Source organism: Parambassis ranga, chromosome 17 (assembly GCF_900634625.1).
Source record: "Parambassis ranga chromosome 17, fParRan2.1, whole genome shotgun sequence".
In the NCBI taxonomy this organism is placed as follows: Eukaryota; Metazoa; Chordata; class Actinopteri; family Ambassidae; genus Parambassis; species Parambassis ranga.
This window is the reverse complement of record NC_041037.1, coordinates 21366094-21387057: the sequence shown is the minus strand read 5'-3', so window position 1 is coordinate 21387057 and position 20964 is coordinate 21366094. Positions and strand designations below refer to the sequence as shown.

General features: G+C 49.1%; 4 protein-coding genes across 4 annotated transcripts; 2 read left to right on the top strand and 2 right to left on the bottom strand.

The window, feature by feature from the left end:
• The first annotated feature begins 1946 nt into the window (after positions 1 to 1946).
• ift57 (intraflagellar transport 57 homolog (Chlamydomonas)) lies at positions 1947 to 5490 on the top strand. The gene is made up of 11 exons (XM_028427392.1): positions 1947 to 2461; positions 2889 to 3063; positions 3243 to 3361; positions 3510 to 3600; positions 3688 to 3756; positions 3837 to 3959; positions 4093 to 4164; positions 4412 to 4543; positions 4637 to 4699; positions 5012 to 5078; positions 5179 to 5490. The coding sequence occupies exons 1-11, from the start codon at positions 2307 to 2309 to the stop codon at positions 5358 to 5360; spliced, it is 1248 nt and encodes a 415-aa protein (XP_028283193.1). The 5' UTR covers positions 1947 to 2306; the 3' UTR covers positions 5361 to 5490.
• Positions 5491 to 5922: 432 nt separating this feature from the next.
• On the top strand, positions 5923 to 14919 carry tmem71 (transmembrane protein 71). Its single transcript, XM_028427409.1, has 11 exons — positions 5923 to 6135; positions 7754 to 7829; positions 8422 to 8480; positions 8987 to 9029; positions 9549 to 9761; positions 10707 to 10984; positions 11063 to 11257; positions 11334 to 11400; positions 11535 to 11596; positions 11949 to 11998; positions 12196 to 14919. Exons 3-11 carry the CDS (start codon positions 8450 to 8452, stop codon positions 12217 to 12219), a joined length of 963 nt encoding a protein of 320 aa, XP_028283210.1. The 5' UTR covers positions 5923 to 6135; positions 7754 to 7829; positions 8422 to 8449; the 3' UTR covers positions 12220 to 14919.
• A 99-nt stretch (positions 14920 to 15018) lies between these two features.
• On the bottom strand, positions 15019 to 17856 carry LOC114449591 (zinc finger protein 317-like). Its single transcript, XM_028427390.1, has 4 exons — positions 17420 to 17856; positions 16722 to 16819; positions 16560 to 16653; positions 15019 to 16487 (listed from the first exon to the last, which is right to left on the bottom strand). The coding sequence occupies exons 1-4, from the start codon at positions 17706 to 17708 to the stop codon at positions 15682 to 15684; spliced, it is 1287 nt and encodes a 428-aa protein (XP_028283191.1). The 5' UTR covers positions 17709 to 17856; the 3' UTR covers positions 15019 to 15681.
• A 525-nt stretch (positions 17857 to 18381) lies between these two features.
• LOC114449589 (myoneurin-like) lies at positions 18382 to 20755 on the bottom strand. Its single transcript, XM_028427389.1, has 3 exons — positions 20293 to 20755; positions 19639 to 19699; positions 18382 to 19279 (listed from the first exon to the last, which is right to left on the bottom strand). Exons 1-3 carry the CDS (start codon positions 20659 to 20661, stop codon positions 18393 to 18395), a joined length of 1317 nt encoding a protein of 438 aa, XP_028283190.1. The 5' UTR covers positions 20662 to 20755; the 3' UTR covers positions 18382 to 18392.
• Between the last annotated feature and the right edge of the window lie 209 nt (positions 20756 to 20964).

Sequence of the window (20964 nt, the reverse complement as noted above, 5' to 3'; positions counted from 1 at the left end):
AGAACTGCTCAGGTTGCAGCACAGGAAGTGACTTCTGCTGCTTTCTGTGAAGAAAGAAGAAGAAACACATCAGCCGGAAACTGACCCACAAGGCCTGTTTCAGTATTCAGCGACCAATCAGAGGAGAGCTCACCTGCAGGTGTCATGCACAGGTGTCAACTGTGTTTTTGTTATTCCTCTCCCTTCCAGGAGGGGGAGACAACAGTTCTGCACTGTAGCTTTAAGGCAGAATAATGCTGTGTTGGAAACATTCCGTCTGTGTCGTCTTTGCCTCAGAGTTTGTGGCTCTGCTCAGAAACACCTTCCTCGAGCTGCTGGCTGCGTCTGTGCCGGCGGAGCCTGTGAGCTCAGTGTGTGGGAACCATAATAGCTTCGCCTGTCAGTCAGTTTTCGGGGAACATAATGATTCATCACGCTGTGAAAAAGAGAACGTTCTTCTTTCCAAACTGACAAATCTGCGGTCTGAAAGGAGCGACTCCTTCTGTAGAGGGAAACGGAGGAGGAAGTGGAATACTAATGAAGCTGCTCTCACATCTGTGCTCTCACACCAGCAGCGCCAACAAATGATGCTTCTGTAGTCTTTGACCTTCACTGACCTCTGCCAGCCATCAGCCCGAACCACTGACTGAGACAGACCTCACAGAGTGAACCGACTTTTGAGTAATGAATAATAAATAATAACACCAAACATCTGCTCAGCATTGCCATTGTTAGCATGCTAATCTTAGCATCACAGATACAGAAGGAGAGATCAAAAGACACCAGTCTAAGTGTCCCAAACTGCCACCATCTTACTGAGGACTGACACATTTGACATCCACAAACTCATCAATGTTAGCATCTCAAGAGAGATGGGAAGGAGGTTAAAATAAATCCTCCTGTACACTCTGACATCAGCATCAACCCCCACACGGTCACTTAATGCTGCAGAACAGTGAGTGTCAGCTGGGTTCAGCCCTTTAAGTCACATAATGACACTCAGAGAGCTGATACCTCTCTGCAAACAGGCATAAATGGGCTCCTCAGAATGATGCTGAGCCCGCTGATCAGACTCCTGCTGGCCCTCAGGCGAGGCCTCCCGGCAGCCTCCGCTCATTACCGCCTGGCTCCAGGTTAAGCCGTGGATCCACCTCTGCCTCTCCTCCCAATTACCTCTCCATCCAAAGCAGGCCAGGCCGCGGGCTGACACGCCGTCTGGCTGCAGCCACTAACTGATGCCTCAAATTTCCACCTGAAACATCACAACACGTATTTATTCCACGTTTGTGTGATTGCATTTCTCAGCTGTGGTGAGCCGAAGCAGGCGGCGGCTCACTAGGCATCATCAGCAATGCAGCAGGCAGTCAGCAAGCCTGTCAATCACACCCAGACACCAGGGAGCTCCACCTGCGTGCTCACAGACAGGCGGGGAGCAGCATGCAGATGAAACAAACACCCCTCCTCTCTGGCTCTGGCTGCTGCTCCACGGGGGTGGAGGGGTGGGTGATGAATTATTCACACACACAGATAGGAGCTGTGTATCATGCATCACCAGAGCAGGTCGCAAGGTTGTGTTTGAAAATGTATAATGTATGAGAAGAAGAAAAACAGTTACTATGACATAAGAGCATGTGTAACACTGGGGCCTGAGTTCATGAACCTTTATTCATAATTATATCTTATTCTGGGAAACAGAGTTCATTCTGGGCAAAACGTGAAAGGGTATGAATATGCACAGTGAAGAGGCGAGCAACAGAACGTCCATGAACATAGATCCTGCCACTGACTTCAGATAAAATACAAAACACAGATATAACTGTATTTATTTTAAAATAAATGTAAATAAATTATGTGTACAATTTCTAAATATTTCTATGACTATAATATGAAAACATTGTTTTTTAAGTTTTAATTTGAAACGGAAATCATCTGCGGAGGAACAGGAAGACTTTTATTCTGAAGGTCTCACCGGAAATCCCCCGGTGTTTGTACTGACGGCTAAGCTAAGCTAGCAGCCGCAGCCGGTCGTGTTAGCTGATTTAAATGATGTTATTAGTTTAAACGGTTAATTTTCTAACATGTAGATTGCGGGGAATAAGGTGGTTTTATTAAAAACGACAACTCTTAAACAACGACTGAAACATGACGTCGTTGCAGCTAGCGTTAACTAGCCTTCTGCTAGCCATCCTCAGTTAGCTCTCGGTTGCCAGACAACGGAGAGGAAGATAAACAAACCGTGCTCACAGTAAGCAGGAAGTGCTGACAGAGATTGGAGCGGGGTTCGGGCTTTATTCGTCATCTGGCTGGCTGCGGGTAAACCTCACAGAATGGCGGAGGATGGTAGACGAGGAGAGGAGGAGGACCGCGGGCCCGGGGCGGCCCACCAGGTGTTCGTGGTGATGGAGAGTCTGCTGGAGAAGTTGAAGCTTTTGAACTATGAGGAGGAAGTTCTGGCCAAACACAACATGAAGAACTTGTCCAGGTGAGGACAAAGCTGACGAGGTTCTGTAGAGTCACCCGGGCAGCAGACTGAGCCGAACCCAGAGGAAGTTCAGGGGGTCATCATGTAAACATGCAGATCAGAACCGTTTCCTGACTCCAGCCCTCCTTTCACTGTTGTTGAGATTGAAGGAACAGGAAATGTAAATAAATACACAAAATACACAGCACAGCACTTATTGTTTTTAATAATGCACAAAAAGTAAACAAACACACAATGATGCACAAATATCCCTTCTTACCTGGACCTGTGTGTGTGTGTGTGTGTGTGTGTGTGTGTGTGTGTGTGTGTCAGAAAACAATGGAGTTTAGGGCAAATAATCTGAGAGAGGTCACATTGAAGGAGAGGACATCTGTAGCCTGATAAACTAACAGGAAATATTCTCCTTCCTTCTTTCCCCCCCGTTCAGACATTATTTTGTCTCCAGTCCGTTCCTGCCGTCCAACCCGGGCTCGCAGTTCTTCATGTTCACCATCATCGCGGCGTGGCTCATCAAGGCGGCGGGCAGGCCGTTCACAGAGCCTCAGGAGTCCGACGAGCCCAACGCCACCGTCTCCAACATCCTGGCAGAGCTCCGAGCTTTTGTGAGTCAGTCAAATTTATTTTGATGCAAATATCGGTGAACGTAAAATTCGGACATTTTAAATTTAGAACATGTATCTTGATTTAACTGAACGTCCGTTGCTCTCTGGACCTGAACCTGGGAGTTGACCCTCATCGTCAGTGTGACACCTGAAGTGACGTGCCTCTTGCTGTCTCTCAGGGTGTTAAGGTGGACTTCCCACCCTCCAAACTGAAGTCCGGCTCTGGTGAGCATGTCTGCTTTGTGTTGGATCGTCTGGCTGAGGAGGCTCTGAAGAGGAGAGGCTTCACCTTCAGAAGGTATTCTGCTGTTTCTCTGTCTGCCCCCCTGTTAGACCAGGTGCTGGGTGTTTCAGGTCTCACAGGGATTTCTGTTGTTGGATCAGTGGGATGTTGATGACGGGCAGGATTGATGTGCTTGAGTTCCTACTTCCTGTCTTTCTTTCAGGCCAACCTACCCGGCAGAGAACACGGAGGTGGAGTCGGTGATAGAGGACGATGCAGAGCTCACACTCAGCAAGGTGGAGGAGGAGATGGTTGTAGGTGTCCCCACTGAGATCTTTAAAAAATGTAGCTTCAGTGTCAGCTTGGTGTTCACTAACATCATATGTCCTGTGTGAACTCAGGAGGAGGCTGATGAAGAGGAGGAGGACGTGGTGGACCTGGAGGCTCTGAAGTTACGAAACACACACACTGTGAGAGAAACATAGACACAGACAGTTCTGTTTAATCTGACATTTGCTCTGACGCCTTTTTATGTCCTGTCATGTGACAGGAAGCAGAATCATCCTCCAAACCAGACGAGATCCTGGAGTCCACTGTTGATGCGGCAGAGTGGAACCTGGAGGTGGAGAGAGTCCTGCCACAGCTCAAAGTCACCATCAGGACCGACAACAAGGTGCGCACGCACACAGTCACTGCTCTGGATCAAGGCGGGGTTTGATTGGTTGATGGCGGCTCACCCGAGTCGTTTCCCAGCATGCTCTCTGTCTCTCTGTGGTGTCATGTTTTTTTGTTACCTGTTTGTACAGGACTGGAGGATCCATGTGGACCAGATGCACCAGTACCGAGACGGGATCAAGTCTTCACTAAAAGATGCTAAGGTGCGTTCACTGACCTGCTCCGGCGTTTCTGCTCTCTGCCTGCAGAGGTTCTAACATGCTTCAGACCACAGTGGACACACTGAGCGCGCTCACTCAGCACGGTTGACGTCTCACTGCCTGTTTAGCGGGACAGGATTTGGGTTGTTGTTTTGTTTGTGTTTAGATTTAAGCTGCAGTCATGTGTGAGGCCGGTTTCTCCTGGAAACGTCCTTCATAACGTCCAGCGTCTTCCTCTCTGTGTCTGCAGAGCTACCTGGACAAGCTGCAGGAGGACATCGGAAAGACCCTGGAGAAGGTGGGCAGCAGAGAGAAGTACATCAACAACCAGCTGGAGCACCTGATCCAGGAGTACCGCAGCGCTCAGGCCAAACTCAGCGAGGTAGACCCCCCCCAGACACACCCCCAGACACACCCGACACCCCCCGCTGCTCATGGTGCTTAACTGTTTCTATAACTTTGATTCATCCACCAGGAGAAGGAGCGCTACCAGCAGGCCAGGCGAGAGGTGACGGAGAGAACCAGAGTCCTGGCTGAGGTCAGTGAACGCATCGCCTGGTTTAAACTCAGTTTAGTCACAATTTCAAATTCAAATGTAAATCTGAAACCAAAACATGAAGAACACAGTAAGGGTTAAACATGAAAGGAGTTTCAGACAAACAAAGGTTCACCCTCACAGAACAACCAGACTGATTACATATCAACAGGCGCCACCATGTGGCCACCACAGGTCACTGCGTCTCATTATTATGCACACAAATGAGCAGCTTTGATTTCAGCTGCGAGAATGAACCAGAAACATGGACGCCGGTGTGACGTTTGTGTTTTCATGTGGGCTCCTCTGTGTTAGATCAGTGAAGAGCTGGACAAGGTGAAGCAGGAGATGGAGGAGAAAGGCAGCAGCATGTCTGACAGAGGTGAGTGTTCTGTCTTCACATTCTGAGCGCAGTGTTCTGACTCGGTGTCTCTCTGCTGACCCTCTGATGACCCTCTGCTTCGGCTGGTTCACGCCTTCAGCCCCGGTGGTGAAAATCAAGCAGAGCCTGACGAAGCTGAAGCAGGAGACGGCTCAGATGAACGTCAGGATCGGCGTGGTGGAGCACATGCTGCTGCAGGCCAAACTCAAAGAGAAGTCCAACATGACGCGGGACATGCACGCCACCAACATCCCCGAGCCCGTCGCCGGGGCCTTCGCCTAGCACCGGCGCCGTGGAGCAACAGGAAGCCTACCAGAAACACTCGTCAGCACTGCGTCACATATTTATGTACATTCTTACCCCATGATATTTGTGTTTATAAACAGAAAATACATTTTGTTATAAAATATTATCCCCGTGTTTGAGTCTTGTGTCCACTAGATGGCGCCAGCACTGCAGTTAAATCTGTTAGTTTGTTTTAAATGACACATACATGAGTTTATGTTGATATATTTATAATATTTTAAACAAGCAGCACAGAAATAACAACAAAACGAAACCAATGAACTCATGAAACAGGATCCTCGGGGATTGTAGGGGAAGTTTCCTCAGCTCTTCAGTCTGTCAAGCTAATCTAACACTGCCGGAAGTTGGAAATTATTAGGAAATGATTTACCACTCTGCAAACAGACTCCCTATATTCAGTTTTAGATTTCAAGAAGTAATTAAATAGGGGAAATATTTCAAAGTGGTGAATTAGAAACAGGAAGTAAACGCACAAAAACATAAATGATGTTGAACACTTGACATTTGGATGCTTTTATTTTGAAAGCGCAGACAGGAAGCTGGCTCGTGGTGTGTTGTGGTTTGACAGCTGTTTCCGGTGTGTAGGCGTGGCGCAGTGACAGCTGCGCAGCTCCAGGCTCCAGACCTGAGAAAACATCTTGGAACAGAAGTCCTGAAGAAAAACCACCAAGAAAAGAACCAGTCCGTGTTCTGCTGCTTCTTCTTCTTCTTCTTCCTCCTCTTCTTCACTTCCGGCCGGGAGCCGCTCCGGGTGAGTTCAGCTCTGTTCCGCTGTCTTTGTCTGGTTTTGTGCTGCAGACTTCCACACACACAAACACACATTTATCCGCGTTGTTTAATGAATGTTTCAGTTTGAGCCGTTTGACGCCTTGTTCTAGTCTTCATCGAATGCTTTGTTTTCATGCAGCTGTTAGGGTCAGTACAGGGCTTTAAAAAGTTCAGGACACACGATGGAACAGCAGGGTTATATTACAGCAGCAACTAATGTTAAAATTATTTAAATGTAACTTATCCGTGTATTAATAAACATCCTCATTCTGGTACTGGAGATATGTTTAACATTCAGAAAGCTGGCAGGTAAATGAACCCTCCTCACTGCTGTCAGCCTGCTGCTGCTGGGATGGTTTGATCCATCTTTCTGTTTCCTGCTACGCGTTTTCCTCCAACATCAGCAGCTCCAGCACAGAGCAGGCTGCTGCTGCTGCTGCAAGGCATGATGGGAAACACAGGATGCTGGGACGAGCCCACTGCAGCACATACAGAGGGGGGGATGGCACGCATGAGCACAGTGTCTGTCTGTGCTGAAGGACTGTGTGTGTGTGTCCATTCGGTTTTATAGATTAAGTTAAAACATCAGAAATCAGTGAATAAATCACATATGAGAGCTTTAATAAATGTGTGTGTGTGTGTGTGTGTGTGTGGAGGATAAGATAAGATAAGATAAAACTTTATTAATCCTGAAGGAAATTCTTGTGCCAGAGGTATCAAGTTACAATAAATGCAGTTAAGTACAGAGTATAAGAGTATAAGTGTCACTATAATCCAAATCAGAGTACAGTACACAGTATGAGCACAATATATGATGCATGGAATCCGTGCATGAGTCCAGGCTGTGCTGCAGGCAGCCGTTCACAGCCTGCTCTGAGTCTGTTTTCTTTTAAACCAAAGAAGCAGATTTCAGTTGGAACAGAGGAAGATGAGGAGGAAACTCCCCCTCTCCTCCCCCTCTCCTCCCCTCTCCTCCCCCTTCTCCCCTCTCCTCCCTGCATTCACTGTAACACAGAGCGTCTCTGTCTGCCGCCCACCAACAGCCACTGACCCACTTCACTGTCCCTCTGAGCGGCGGTGTTACCCAGGGCGACATGCTCAGCCTGTTGTCCTTCTTTGTGTGTGTGTCTGTGTGTGTGTGTGTGTGTGTGTGTGTGCTGGAGTCAGACGTTAAATCTGATGCGTTCCTCTGGGCTGTGGATACAGTGACAGTGTAAACATGCAGACGACATGTGTGTGTCTGTGAGGCCGGAGCCTTTAAATACATGAGAATATTTAGGCTCCACAAACTTCAGATCCATCATGTGAACATAACAGACATTATGCATATATTTATATTTACAGCACATGTTGCATTCACTTGAGGAAAAAAATAAGAAAAAAGAAATTCGGAGAGCAAAAAGTGTAATGTTTGAATAAGACGCCTGAAGAGCCTGTTAGAACCTCTGATTACCATGGAAACGTGTTCAGGAGTTCCTGCTGATGGTAACTCTGATGCGGCTCCTTCGGGTCTGAGCTCCCCGCTCCGTCAGGCTGCCAGCAGGCGGAGGGTTAACAGGAAACATGAGCTCAGAGTCACGCCTGCTGTTTTTCTTCTGCAGTTTGTTCCCAGGCTGCTGCAGGATGTCCCAGAGTCCCAGCCGAGGACCCTGAGAGCGCCGCCGCAGCATTTTAAAGGTGAGAGCTTCTGCTGTCTGCTGAGTTTTAGATTAGCCTGCTGAGTTAATCCCTGCAGCGCTCAGGAACCCCTCTGATCAGCTCCGCAGGGATTAACTGAACTGTCTGAGCGTTCGGAGCTTGGCAGACTTTCTTCCTCCTGCCTCCTCTTCACTGCTCCTTGAACAAACAGGAAGTCTTTCTGCCACCACTCTGATTTATAATGACATAATCTGATATAATCCCACAGACCTCCTGCAGCTCCTCACACCACAGCACCAAATGTGGATTAATCCACTGCTGAAAATAGTCCCCAGTGACCAGATGTTTTTTTTAACCCTTTGAGCACTCAAAAGTTTCTGACAGTCCTTGAAAGCATCAGAACATGTAACAGTATTTGAAAGTACTTGCTCTGACTGTGGACCATCATGTGGGGTCTGTGTGTTCACTCTGCCTGTAGCAGGACAGAGCTCTGCCCTGACCGATCATGTGACCTGTGAACAGGAAACAAAGAGCAGCTGTTCTGTGGGGAGCAGTGAGGTTGTGTTTGTTGCTGCCTGAAAGAAAAATGGCCGCCGGGCTCTCACTGCGGGGTCTCTGATGTCTTTCACAGATCCACGGACGGGACCTGGCCGACAAACATGGCTCTGTTCTTCTCCGGGGCCGTTACAAGTACGTCACCGTCATCACACCGTCACATGACCAGCAGCGCAGCGGCCATGTTGGTAGAGGAAGACTCCTCGGAGTTTATATCACAGGTTTAATGATGACAGGCCGATGGTGGAGGCGCCTCTCAGTCATTTTAAATTTGTAGGAATCATTTGTCACAATTCTTTTCTCAGATTTTCAAGTTTTTTTCTCAGAATTCGGACTTTTTTATAATTTTCATTTATTTTATTTTTGAGAGAACTTTAAGAATTCTTTTTTCCCCAATAACAAAATCCGACTTTAAAGAGATAAGACTTCTAAAAGTCCGAACTGTGTGTGTTCAGTGCTCCTGCTGCTGTCACATTCCTGCACAGTGTTTATCTTCATCAGCTCAGACGAGGAGCTGGAGTGGTTTCCGTGACGACCTCAGGAATGCCGCCCGCCCCTTAATGCTGATTACGTCTGTTTTTAGCAGCGGGTCCCTCGGCGTGCGTCCTGAGTTTAACCCTCGGTCTGTCTCTGTCCTGCAGGTTCTCCAATAAAACGCAGGCTGAGGAGTCACCACTGTCAGAGGTAAACACATCTGAACGACCTGTGTGTGTGTCTGTGTGCGTGTGTGACGTTTCCCTGACCTCCCCCCTGTGTGTGTCTGTGTGTGTGTCTGTGTGTGTGTCTGTGTGTGTGACGTTTCCCTGACCTCCTACCTGTGTGTGTGTGTCTGTGTGTGTGTGTGTGTGTCTCTGTGTGTGTGTGTGTCTGTGTGTGTGTGTGTGTGTCTGTGTGTGTGTGTGAGACGTTTCCCTGACCTGTGTGTGTCTGTGTGTGTGTCTGTGTGTGTTTGTGACGTTTCCCTGACCTGTGTGTGTCTGTCTCTGTGTGTGTGTCTGTGTGTGTGACGTTTCCCTGACCTCCTACCTGTGTGTGTGTGTCTGTGTGTGTGTCTATGTGTGTGTCTGTGTGTGTGTGTGTGACGTTTCCCTGACCTGTGTGTGTCAGTGTGTGTTTGTGACGTTTCCCTGACCTGTGTGTGTCTGTGTGTGTGTCTGTGTGTGTGTGTGACGTTTCCCTGACCTGTGTGTGTGTCTCCCTCAGTCCGGACGTGTCTCTCCTCTCTCCTGACTCCTCCTACGTCTGTTACTCCTCGGCTGATGGCGGCGGAGACCCCTGCTGCTGCCGCCGCTCGCCTCGCCTCCTCACCAACGGATACTACGCCGTCACAGAGGACAGCTTCTCCTGGGACGAAGACGGCAACGTGTCGCTGACGCCATGCAAGACCAGCGTGTCCTACAAGGAGAACCTGGTCAGGTGAGGACAGCAGGACGATGGCTGCAGAACCACATGGCTCCACAGTGTAAACAGACACTCTCTGAATGTCCTGTGGCCGCCGCTCACATGAGTCCACCACGGCTTCCTGGATTATTTTTGACGTGTAGACTAAAATACTCTAAGGTTAGATCTTCTGAGCTGTTTTGCACTTTTACTGGACAGTACTAGACAAACAGGAAGTGAGAGCGTTCTGTTAGCAGAACATGTAGAAACAGTGAGAAGACAAACACACACACTGTGTTAGTGAAACCGGAGGAAGTGTGCGATCAACATCCTGAGCAAACACAGCAGCTCCTCCAGCTGCTCTCAGACCACAAAGGGGTCAGTTAGGGACTATTTTCAGCTGCGCATTGATCCACATTTGGTGCTGGAGTTCAGCAGGACAGTGTGGTCGCAGTAAGAGAACTCATAGATTAATTGATCTCTAATGAATCTGTATCAATCGTTTGATATTTTCTTATGATGTTGATGTTACAGAAGCTAATGAGCAGAAAGAATGAGTCACATGTCACAACAGGCCGAGAAACCTGCAGCAAAACAGAAACCAGTTCAGGGTGGAGGATGATGTCTCACACACACACACCTCGGCCAATCAGAGCGAGCCCTTCAGCACATGTCAGCCACCTTTAACAGCTGTAAATTCTTCACGTCTGAGATCAGCTGTGTTCTGGGGCCACAGTGTGATGTCATCGATCAGGGTTGCTAGGAGACCCTCGTGTTATTGAAGACCTCATATCAACACCAGGAGAGTTTTATTGTTCTGTTGCGTAACACTCGACTAACCCAGCTGCTGGGTGGACATGTGTGTCCAGCTGTGTCCAGCTGTGGACGGAGGTCCATGACCAGAAGTCTCCTGTGGAGCAGTGGAGTTATGGAGATGGAGGAAAAAGCCGTTTAACATCGCACCCTGTTTCTGCTCTCCAGGGTCTTCCGGCGGAGGCGGCGGCCTCGCAGCTCTCTGGCTCGCCTGCTGAGCGACGTCACAGAGAGCTGCCAGTCCTGGCTGGACGAGAAGGTCTTCAGAGGCGTCTTCAGAACGGCCGAGACCCAGAGCCACTGCCAGGACCAGAGCCAGGACCGAGACCTGTTCCAGGACCAAGACCTGGACCTGTGGTCTAAGGAAGGCCCCGCCCCGCTGGATGAGTCGTCCTGGTCCAGACTCAACAGCACGGAGCTGGACGACAGCCGCAGCTTCACATACGGTGGGTGACACACACTCAGCCCTTCACAATAAAAGCCTGGTCAGCTGAAGGCCACCTGGTGTTGAATTTCTCTTCCAGATCCCACTGAGGTCCCGCCTCCTCCTGACAAAGAAGCTCCGCCCCCAAAGATGCTCATCCAAGAGGAGATTTGCTCAGAGATCTGTCAGTCAAAGGAGCGGTTCACTCAGTCGCTGGGCGGCCTCTCAGAGGTCCCGCCTCCCTCGCCGTTCTACGCCAACAGCTGCTGCTGTCAGGTGCCCCCTGAGCCCACAGGTGAGCTGCAGCCACGTCCGAACGTTAACGCCGGACGTTCTCAGGCGTGTGTTTGACCGGTTTGTTTGTGTTTCAGGGATGACGATGAAGGCCCTTCTCCTCCTCGTCTTCGCCGTCTTCATCCTCACTGCTCTGTACTCAGGGTAGGTCCAGGCTTTTAAACACTGCCACGGTGAGACGCTGCTGCAGCACCTGGATGGCAGCCTTACTGCAGAACAGCGTTGCAGGGTTTCCATGACAACAGCTGAAGTTAATCATGTCCTCTTCTTCCCTGCAGCTCTTTGTGGTGGAGCGTGACCGTGACGTCCACCGTGTTCATGGCGATCACGACATGCATGTGTGAGTGTCTGATTTGATCTGATTTGATTTTTGAATCCGTTTGTTTTATTTGTTCCTATTTTTGCATTTTAGACTTTTGGGATCGAAATTGTTTAGTGACACTTGTGGCCATCCAGGGAACTGCATAATGGGCATTCATTCTATTAATGCAAGTCCACTGTTCATGGATCGTTGGCTCCTAAGACATTGATAATGATAATGCTAACAAGGAGCAAGCTAAGATTAGCCAGCTAGCTGAAGGCATTTACAAACAGGAAGCTAACAGATTTAGCATACAGTTTGTGTGGATTCGATGCAGCTGATCACTGACTCATGTGTTTTCTAATAATTTTCTTGGTCTGGTCTCTCTCAGTCGTAACAAAGTCGGGCCCTCTGGGTGAGTGGAGGAGAGCCAAGACGGAGGTGAGTCTGACATGAAGCTAACAGTGAGCTAACAGTGAGCTAACATTGAGCTAACAGTGAGCTAACATTGAGCTAACAGTGAGCTAACAGTGAGCTAACATTGAGCTAACAGTGAGCTAACAGTGAGCTAACATTGAGCTAACAGTGAGCTAACATTGAGCTAACAGTGAGTTAAACAGGCTGTCTGTGTGTTTCAGGACATCACGTCCAGAAACGAGTGAAGGAAGGACAGACGACACCTCAGAGAGACCAGGGGGAGGAATATTCTTCTTATTATTATTATTCCACTTATGTTTGCATGTAAGTTGCACTTAAAGAACAAAGCTGTACTGAGATCTGGAAACCATTTCAGTCTGACGTCGGCGTGATGTGTGGAGCGGCGTGGCTGTTAAAATGCTGAAGGAGCTCAGTACACGGGGACACAGGTTAGAGACATATCGTCCATATCAAGTAGACATCATGAACTTTACCTGTGTCTGTTTCCCTTTTGTGTTTGAACTTGGCTTTTTTGGGCGATCCAAAGTGACCAAACGTCAGACTTTTTACGTCTGCCAAACAAATTCAGGGTTAAAAAAACAACAGCCATCCTCATTTCTATTTAAAATAAGAGCTGAGACTTTTTCTACAAACCAAATGTACAAAATAATTCAGCTGAGCAAAAAAAAAGTGCCATTTTTACCTGAAGAAACAAAAGGAAGAGTTTCCTGGTGTCAGATGATTGACAGGTCCGGGGGCGGGGCCATAATCTGATTAAATTAATATTGATGAGCTCTGATCCTGAAATGTCAGGATATAAAAGTCCATTTCTAAAACATACAGTTTTTCACATGGACTCTGCTGCAGCTTCACAGCATCATGTCTCTGAGCCTGAGTCGTGTGTTTGGTGGTTAAACTCTTCATGTTAAGTGCCTTCAATATTCCTGATATTAATGAAACAGGGTGGAGCCTGAAATGCGGCTGATCATCAGACACACCTGCAGCAGGCGGGTGGAGATGTTTTTCTGGACACTTCAGCGTGTCGGCAGGTTTAAATGTGTCATAATTACTGAAGATTTTAAAGACTAACATCAGACCGACTAACACAGAGCAGGAGTCTGCATTTGTGTTGCCGCGCCGCAGTCGGCCATGTTGGCAGCTAATTATTCTTAGCTTTTTTAAGCTCATGTGAACATTACACTGAACAACATGAAAACCAAACAGTCCATCTGTGCTGAGACATGTTGTCGTTTTGTTTACAGTTTACAAGTTCACCCACTTCCTGTTTTCTTCTCTGAAAACAGACCACTGCCCCCTGCTGGTGTGGAGCATCAGCTGTAGCCTTTAGAGTGTGGCAAAGTGCCACAAGACTAACAGTCATAAATACATGTTATTAGCCGCAGGCTAACTGAAGCTAACAGTCATAAATGCATGGTATTAGCCGCAGGCTAACTGAAGCTAACAGTCATAAATACATGTTATTAGCTGCAGGCTAACTGAAGCTAACAGTCATAAATACATGTTATTAGCTGCAGGCTAACTGAAGCTAACAGTCATAAATACATGTTATTAGCCGCAGGCTAACTGAAGCTAACAGTCTACCAACATTATTCACTTCCTCAGTATTTTTATTTCCATTCAGTGATTATGACACATATTTAACCCTGTACAGGTCTGGCACCATGTGAAGCTCTTGTTTTGAAGCTTGGTGGGAGCAATAAATCCAGGAAATGGGAGAAACTCGGCTGTTTTATTGGGAAACTCGTCAGGAAGAGAATCTAAAGTACTGTAGAGCTTTCTGAGGTTTGACCTCATAAAGTTTTTTTTAATCGAATCATGTTTGGGTCTCAAACTACGCCAAGACTGCAGCAGGAGGAGGCGCTGTCGCCTCTTTCTGCTCCTAGATGTTTGTATTTGTGGAAGTTTGTCAGCGGAGCAGACGAATCTTCTTTCAGTGCTGTCAGTCGTGCTGCGTTTAGGTGACGTTGGAATTACAACAAGTTGCTTTTTCTGACATGAGAATGTACATATGGATATTTTTTCCTTCACTAACAAACTGAACCTGAACGCAGCGTCAGATCTGAAACGCAAAGGGTTAAAGTCTGATCACACCAGAAAGAGACACTGTGGGTAGTTAGCTGTTAGCTGAGGCTTTTATTAGTATTTTCTGAACATCTTAAAATTTGAACCAAATTTGGAGGCTAAGCTATCAATGAGCTAGCTCCGTCGCTAACAGGAAACCAGTTCCCACAGTTCATCCGGTCTGGGCCGAGCCTGTGAAGATGAAGTCCGCCTCCGTCTGCATCCTGTCATGTGTTTAATGTGCTGCCTTCAGGAGACCTTTACATCACCACATATATCACTGATATTTGAATATGCTTCGAGCTGTACGTATCAATACAGCGTGTTAGGAAAGAACCAGGTGACTCTGTGAAACGTGTTTGTAGTTCTTCACAGTAGCCTTTAGCCTTTAGCCTCATTTAGCTCCTAGCTTTGGTTTTAGGAGAACAAATATGAGTCGGCTAGAAATCAACGAATGCAGCTGAAAAAGATCCAAGTTAAATGTGTTTTTATAGTAAAAATGCGTTCTTTAGCTTTGATGGGAGGTAGCTACTGAACGATGTATCAATGTTTTATCATGTGTACTGAGGAAAGTGAGACTTCCTGCTTGTGACGGCACTTATTGTATCTTTGTATTGTACTAACCAGCTGTTAGAGCACTGTAAAGAATGAAACCTTAAACGAGGCGTTAGAATAAATTAATGTTTTCACAGCGTTGGTCTGTTAGATTGAGCCGTGTTCAGTGACTGTGCTCGGGTGTAGTTGGCCTCTGTGGCCTGTTGAAGGCGCTGTGTTTTAAAGTTTCCTTTTTTTTACAGTGGTCAGATATTTTCCAGTGTTTGTAAAATGTTTTGTGAAAATATTAAACGCTGTTTAACCACAAAGTGTGTTTTTATCTTTTATTTTAAGAGGCAGGAGCTGCTTTTACTACAAACTAATAAAAGAAATAAAAAACATTTGATAAACAAACATCTACCGTCACTGTGAAACATGCAGTTCATTGAAGTAGCTGGTGAAGGAAAGCTGCCAGGATCCACTGGGGGGCAGCGGCCTGCGGACGTTCAGCCTCCGCGTGTGAAGCAGAGAGGAAGAGGTCGTCAGTGGAACACCTGCAGCCCGTTAATGAAGGGGTTAAAACGTGACCTCTGAGGTGTGTCTGCTTCGCCTCAGTCAGCTGTGAACAGGTTGGCTCGGAGCTCAGAGCGCTGACAGCTGCAGCACGGGGTGAGTCTGGACCACAGCTCTGATCACTGGACAGTGACGGAGGGTGGAGCTGTGGGCGGATGCTGCTGCAGCAGTTTGTTATTTATTGTCTGTAATAATGAAGCTAAGCTCCGCTTCATGGAGGTGCAGCTCCTGCAGGTTAAACCATGGCTGTAGCTCACATTCACCAAACACACAGGATCGTCCTCTGGGACTGTGCTTATGGATGGATTGTATTGATTAGTATTGAATCAATACAATCCATCCGGAGCGGCAGGAGACATTTTTGATCATTGGAATAATATGATATGATTGCTCTGATTGGCTCCTGGTGGACAGTATTTTCTGGGCTCTGATTGGCTCCTGGTGGACAGTAATTTCTGGGCTCTGATTGGCCGCTGGTGGACAGCTGTGAGTGATTTGAAGGCTGCAGGTGCGCCCTCTCACTGCGCTGTGGCGGCCGGTCGTCTCTCTCCTGCGTGGACAATGACGTGTCGCCGCAGGTGGCTGCCCGATATGAACGTCTTACCGCAGAACGAGCACCTGAACTGTTTGCAGTCCGTGTGGACGGTCATGTGGACCTTCAGCGAGCCTGACTGGGCGAAGCGTTTGCCGCAGTGCACGCAGCTGTAGCGCTTCTCGCCAGTGTGGACGCTCTGGTGGCGTTTGAGGTTGCTGGAGTCAGAGAAGCGTTTTCCACAGAGCCCACAGACGAACGGCTTCTCGCCCGTGTGGACCCTCATGTGGGTCTTGAGGTTCTTAAGACAGGCTAGAGTTTTTCCACAGCGGTTACAGACAAATGACCTTCCCCCAGTGTCCTCCCTGCCCACGCCGTCCTGCTGCCTCCTGACACTCTGACTTCCTGTCAGCTCATCTGCAGGCGGCGCCGCCCTCTGCTGGTTGCTGTGGAAAGCCGCAGGCTGCTGGCGCTCTGCCACAGACAGCGTGAGCTCAGTGAGGCCGAAAGGGAAGCTGCCTGGATCAGACGAGCAACCAGGATCTGCACCCAAAGGATTCTGGGTAGTGTGGGAGCCATGTTGGAGCTGCGGCTCAAACATCAGATGGTCGTAGCTGCTGGTTTCCGCCCTCTGGGTGCTGCTCGGGGTCTTCTGGCTGGAGGTGGAGGTGGAGCTGACCTCCTCGATCGTCCACGAGGAGACGCCGCCGTTGTCTGCTGCTTCCTGTTTGACCAGCGGGGACGATGATTCTGCTTCCGTCGTCTGTCCTTCAGCAACCGGACAAAAACCTCCTGCAGAGAAAAAAACACATTTTTAACTGCCCAGAAATAAAAGAGTGCACACGTGTTTGGTAAAACACTCACGGTCAGACTCAGCCCGGGTCCAGGACTCGCTGTCATCCTCGTCATCGTCGTCATCCTCCACCTTGATCACCGCGGTTCCCTCGTCTGCCAGCGGCTGCAAACAGAGAGCACAGCAGTCAGAGGGAGGAGTCTGAAGCGTGATGCCCCTGCTCCTGAACTCACCGTCCTCTGCGTGGTCCCCGCCCCACGGTTTGAAGACGGGCTGCGGTTCCTGCACCGAGGTCTCTCCTGATTGGACACTCTGGATAACACCGCCCCACCTGGAGGAGTCAGGATGATGCATTTAAAGGTCTACCAGTAACCCCTGAACCTCTCAAGAGTTAATCACTTTTTACATTAATTAATGGGACAATTAATGACAGAGAGGCTATTCAATCAGCACAGCGGGAGGTGAAACCATGCCTGAAAGAGGCAAAGGACAGCTACAGGAGGAAGGTGGAGAAGAAACGGAGTGAGAGACGCATGAAGTTGATCTTAAGGAAGGAGGTCTGGGATGGTGTCAAAACCATCACTGGCCACAACAGCAGGGGCGACGGTGGAGGAAGCAAACAACCAGCCCCCCCCCCCCCCTCACTGCAGTGTATGACCCCACCCCCAACCTATCACCCCCCTCCCCCCAATCTCAACACCCATACATCACAGCAGATGAGGAGGATCAATAAAGTCTGTTCTAATTCAAACTTTCAGTCTTTACACGTGAACATTCCTGTTAAAACAGGGTGCGCAGGTTTCCACATGGCACCTGAACGCAGCACGCACCGCGCCAGCGTCACGCTCTGACGTGGTGTTTCTCTCTGTTTTTAACTGTCGCTGCATTAAACTCGTGCTTCACCTGTCGGTAGAGTCACAGTCACGCTCACCTGTCGGTGTCCCGGTCAGCAGCGGAGCTCGCGCTCGTCCGGTCCCGTACAGCGGCGCGGTGCCGCCTGCGGTGGCCGCGGCGCGCAGGGCGTTCGCGCGGGCGGCCCGCAGCTCCATGAGCCGCAGCTTCCTGCGCAGCACCTCGTTCTCTTTGCGGCTCCGCGAGATCTCCAGCTGCAGCACCGAGTAGCCGCTGTCCACGAGCTCGCAGATCTCCGCCACCGCCGTGTTGGCGAGCACCTCCATGATGGAGGCGAGCTGCGCGTGGAAGGTGGCGGCCGGAGACATTTTTGATTATTTTCCCAAAAGTCACAATCCTCCGCGTGCGTGACGTCCGAAGAAAACGCAAGAACAGAACACCCGCGCGTGGCACACAAAAACAAAGACGCACGCGGCCGCAGCGTTTACGTGAAATTCACCTCCGAACTGTCCGACACAAACCCGGAAGTGATGCGTGGTGGGGGAGCTGCGGCAGTGCGCATGTGCAGGGTAACCCCCCAGCGTATTACACCTGAAATCTGCCAAAAAGGAGATTTAACAGCATTTTATCGTCGTTTACGGAACAAATACTCATATACAAACATCAGATGAGACTTTTTAAAATTTATTTTAAAATCTGCCCCATTTATTTGCAGCACTTTGAATAATTTAGTGGTCAAAAACCTGATTTTTGACCCCATGTCCTGACCTCTACAGGCTGAAGCCACACTCTTCAGATCCAAAATCCAAAACGATACAGAGCAGGTGTAGTGCTGTGATGCAGGCAGCAGCCTCTGAAGTTCTTCTTTAACCAACAGATTTACATTCAGAGAAGAGACAACTATTTCTTTTTGCTTTTATTAACCAAAAATGACAAAAAAGTAGACTGCAGAATATAAACAAACGTTGGGTGATGCTGCTTAGAGAATGTGTTTCTTTTGGAACATCTTCCTTCAGCTCAGTGTGAAATGTCTTCAGGCTTCTCGTCCCCCTTCAGGTGCGGGGGTGACACTTCTTCATGTGTAACCTGAGGCTGTACTTGACGATGAAGCTCCGGGAGCAGAGCGTGCAGGCAAACGGCCGCTCGCCGGTGTGGACGCTCACGTGTGACTTCAGATGAGCCGACTGTGTGAACTTTTTCCCGCACTTGTCGCAGCTGAAGGGCTTCTGGCCCGTGTGGATCCGCATGTGCACGTCCAGGTTCTGTGACGTCGCGTACGTCTTGTTGCAGATGGAGCACAGGAAACGCTTCCCCTGGGCGCCCGGGTTCAGCTGCCCGTTGCTGAGCTGCGAGCGGCCCAGCTGGTCTCTGTAGTGGGTGAAGTTCATCATGGTGGCGTCCTCGTAGTCGTACGCTGAGCTGCTGCTCTCAGACAGCTGACAGTCAGTGGAGGTGGAGCCTGAAACGCTGACCAGCTTCAGCCCGAAGGAGTCACCATCCACGTTTTCCTCTGATGAAAACTGAGCGAAGCTTCCTGGACCCTCGACAGTCAGGTCCACCTCTGCTCTGTGTGATGGAGACAGCATCACGCTGCTGCTGCTGCTGAAGTATGCAGGTCTGTTGGAGCTTGGAGGACCCAGAGAGCAATCCTGGACCACATGTACGTCCGGGTCCACGTGTGAGGAGTAGGAGCAAACCGACTCCACCTCGTCCCTGAGCGGGCCGGAGCAGCTGAGCTCGCTGTGAGGGGAGTCCAGAGTGAAGGCGGACACGGCCTTCGTCCCCGCAGACAGCCTGGAGGCCTTCTGTGCGAGCTGCTCGGAGGACGACGTCATCTCAGCGTCTCTGTGGTCCTCCCGGTGTCTCTTTGCATGCCATCTGTGTGGAGAGGACGGGACACCTTCTCTGGACGCAGCCGCCCCGTCTGCAGGTCTGTTATCTGAGAGGAGAACAAAGCAGCTGAAGCATCACACCGCGCTGACAGAGCAGCCTGCGGCTCAGGCCGCACCACAGTATGTCCACCTGTGCTTTATTTACTGTTTATGATGATCCGGCCGGAGTTTCACCAGGTTTCACACAGGATGCTGCTCATTTGCATAAACCTGCAGATATGCTAATGCACCTTTACAAATGAGGAGCCGCCTGCTGGAAGCCCTGACTCTCAAACCCAGAAAATCTATCTATTAATCCTCTTATTGTATTGATGGACTTTTCTCGCCTTTGATTGGTCCTTTGCCTCAGAGATGCTGTGATGCAGTTTTCATCTCAAACCTTCAAGTTAGAAGACTCGGTGTTTACCTTCATCAAAGGCGTCGCTGCCGTCCGAGTCTTCGTCTTTGATCAGCACCACGTCTGGAAGCTGCACACAGTGAAACACACACATCGTTCATTAACGTCAGGACAGATTTCACAAAGGTTAGGCTGAGATAAAACAATTAGCATGAAATGTCTCCTGAGCTCTGATTGGCTGACGTCATCCTCAGGATTACAGTACGCTGTAATTGGAAACTAATTGAAGAGAGCTGTGCTCTGAACATTACTGCTGAGCACGGCAAACATCTCAGATCCTCAGGTCCTCGGCTCCTTATCTCACAAACTCACTTTCCAATTAGATAAGTCACACACACACACACACACACACACAGGATCATGTTTACCCCACATGCCGGGCAGCACTGAGCATGTGCAGAAGATGGCAGCAGAGATTAGAGACAATTAACTTCTGATGTGGAGATTATTTTAGAACAAGGCTGCAGCTTCCTCTGCTAACACCGGCAGCGTTGATCATCAGTACATTATTACACAATAACAATGATTATTCACATCATTAGAACCCTTATTTTTCTTTGAGGGTCCAGCACGTGTTTCATAATTCTGTTCTGTTTTGGTCGTTTCAAAATGTAAAATCAATCAGTCATTAACCGGCTGATCGCCTGAACGCGGGGTGTTTACCTCGTCCCGCCTCAGCCCTGCGGCGGCTCCGTCCCCTCCGCCTGTGACAGCAGCGGCTTCTCCTCCATCACCATCCAGCTGCTGCTTCAGTGTCTCCGGCTGCTGTGCTCCATCCGCGGCTGGTGCGACCTCCACCTCCGCCAGGTGGTCGGCCCCGCCTCCTCCGCTTCCACGGGCCACGATGGACTCGATGAGGTGCAGCTTCTTCTTCAGGTCCTGGTTCTCTTTGTGGCTCCGGGTGAGCTCCAGCTGCAGCAGCGCGTAGCCCTCCTGCACCGCCTGGCAGATCTCCGCCACCGCCGCCTTGGTCAGCGCGTCCATGATGACGGACAGCTGCTCGTGGAGAGCTCTGCTGCTTAGAACGGCCATGCCGAACCGAACCGAACCAGACCGGAAGTCACACGGTGATGGAGGAACAGCTGCACCCCTTCACAGACCGCGGTTAAACCTGTTCGTGACTACAAAGACTGATGTGTCGCTGCTTCCCAATGACCTCACTTCCTGTTCAGCACCGTTCACTTCAAAATAAGAGCCGGTTAAAGTTAGTTGTCTATGTGAATAAAAGATGCGCAGATACTAAATATTAGAAAACAGAATTAAAAAATGAAAACGTAAATAAAATAATAAAACTAATCAAATGAAGTGTTAAAACACAACAAAATATAATTTAAA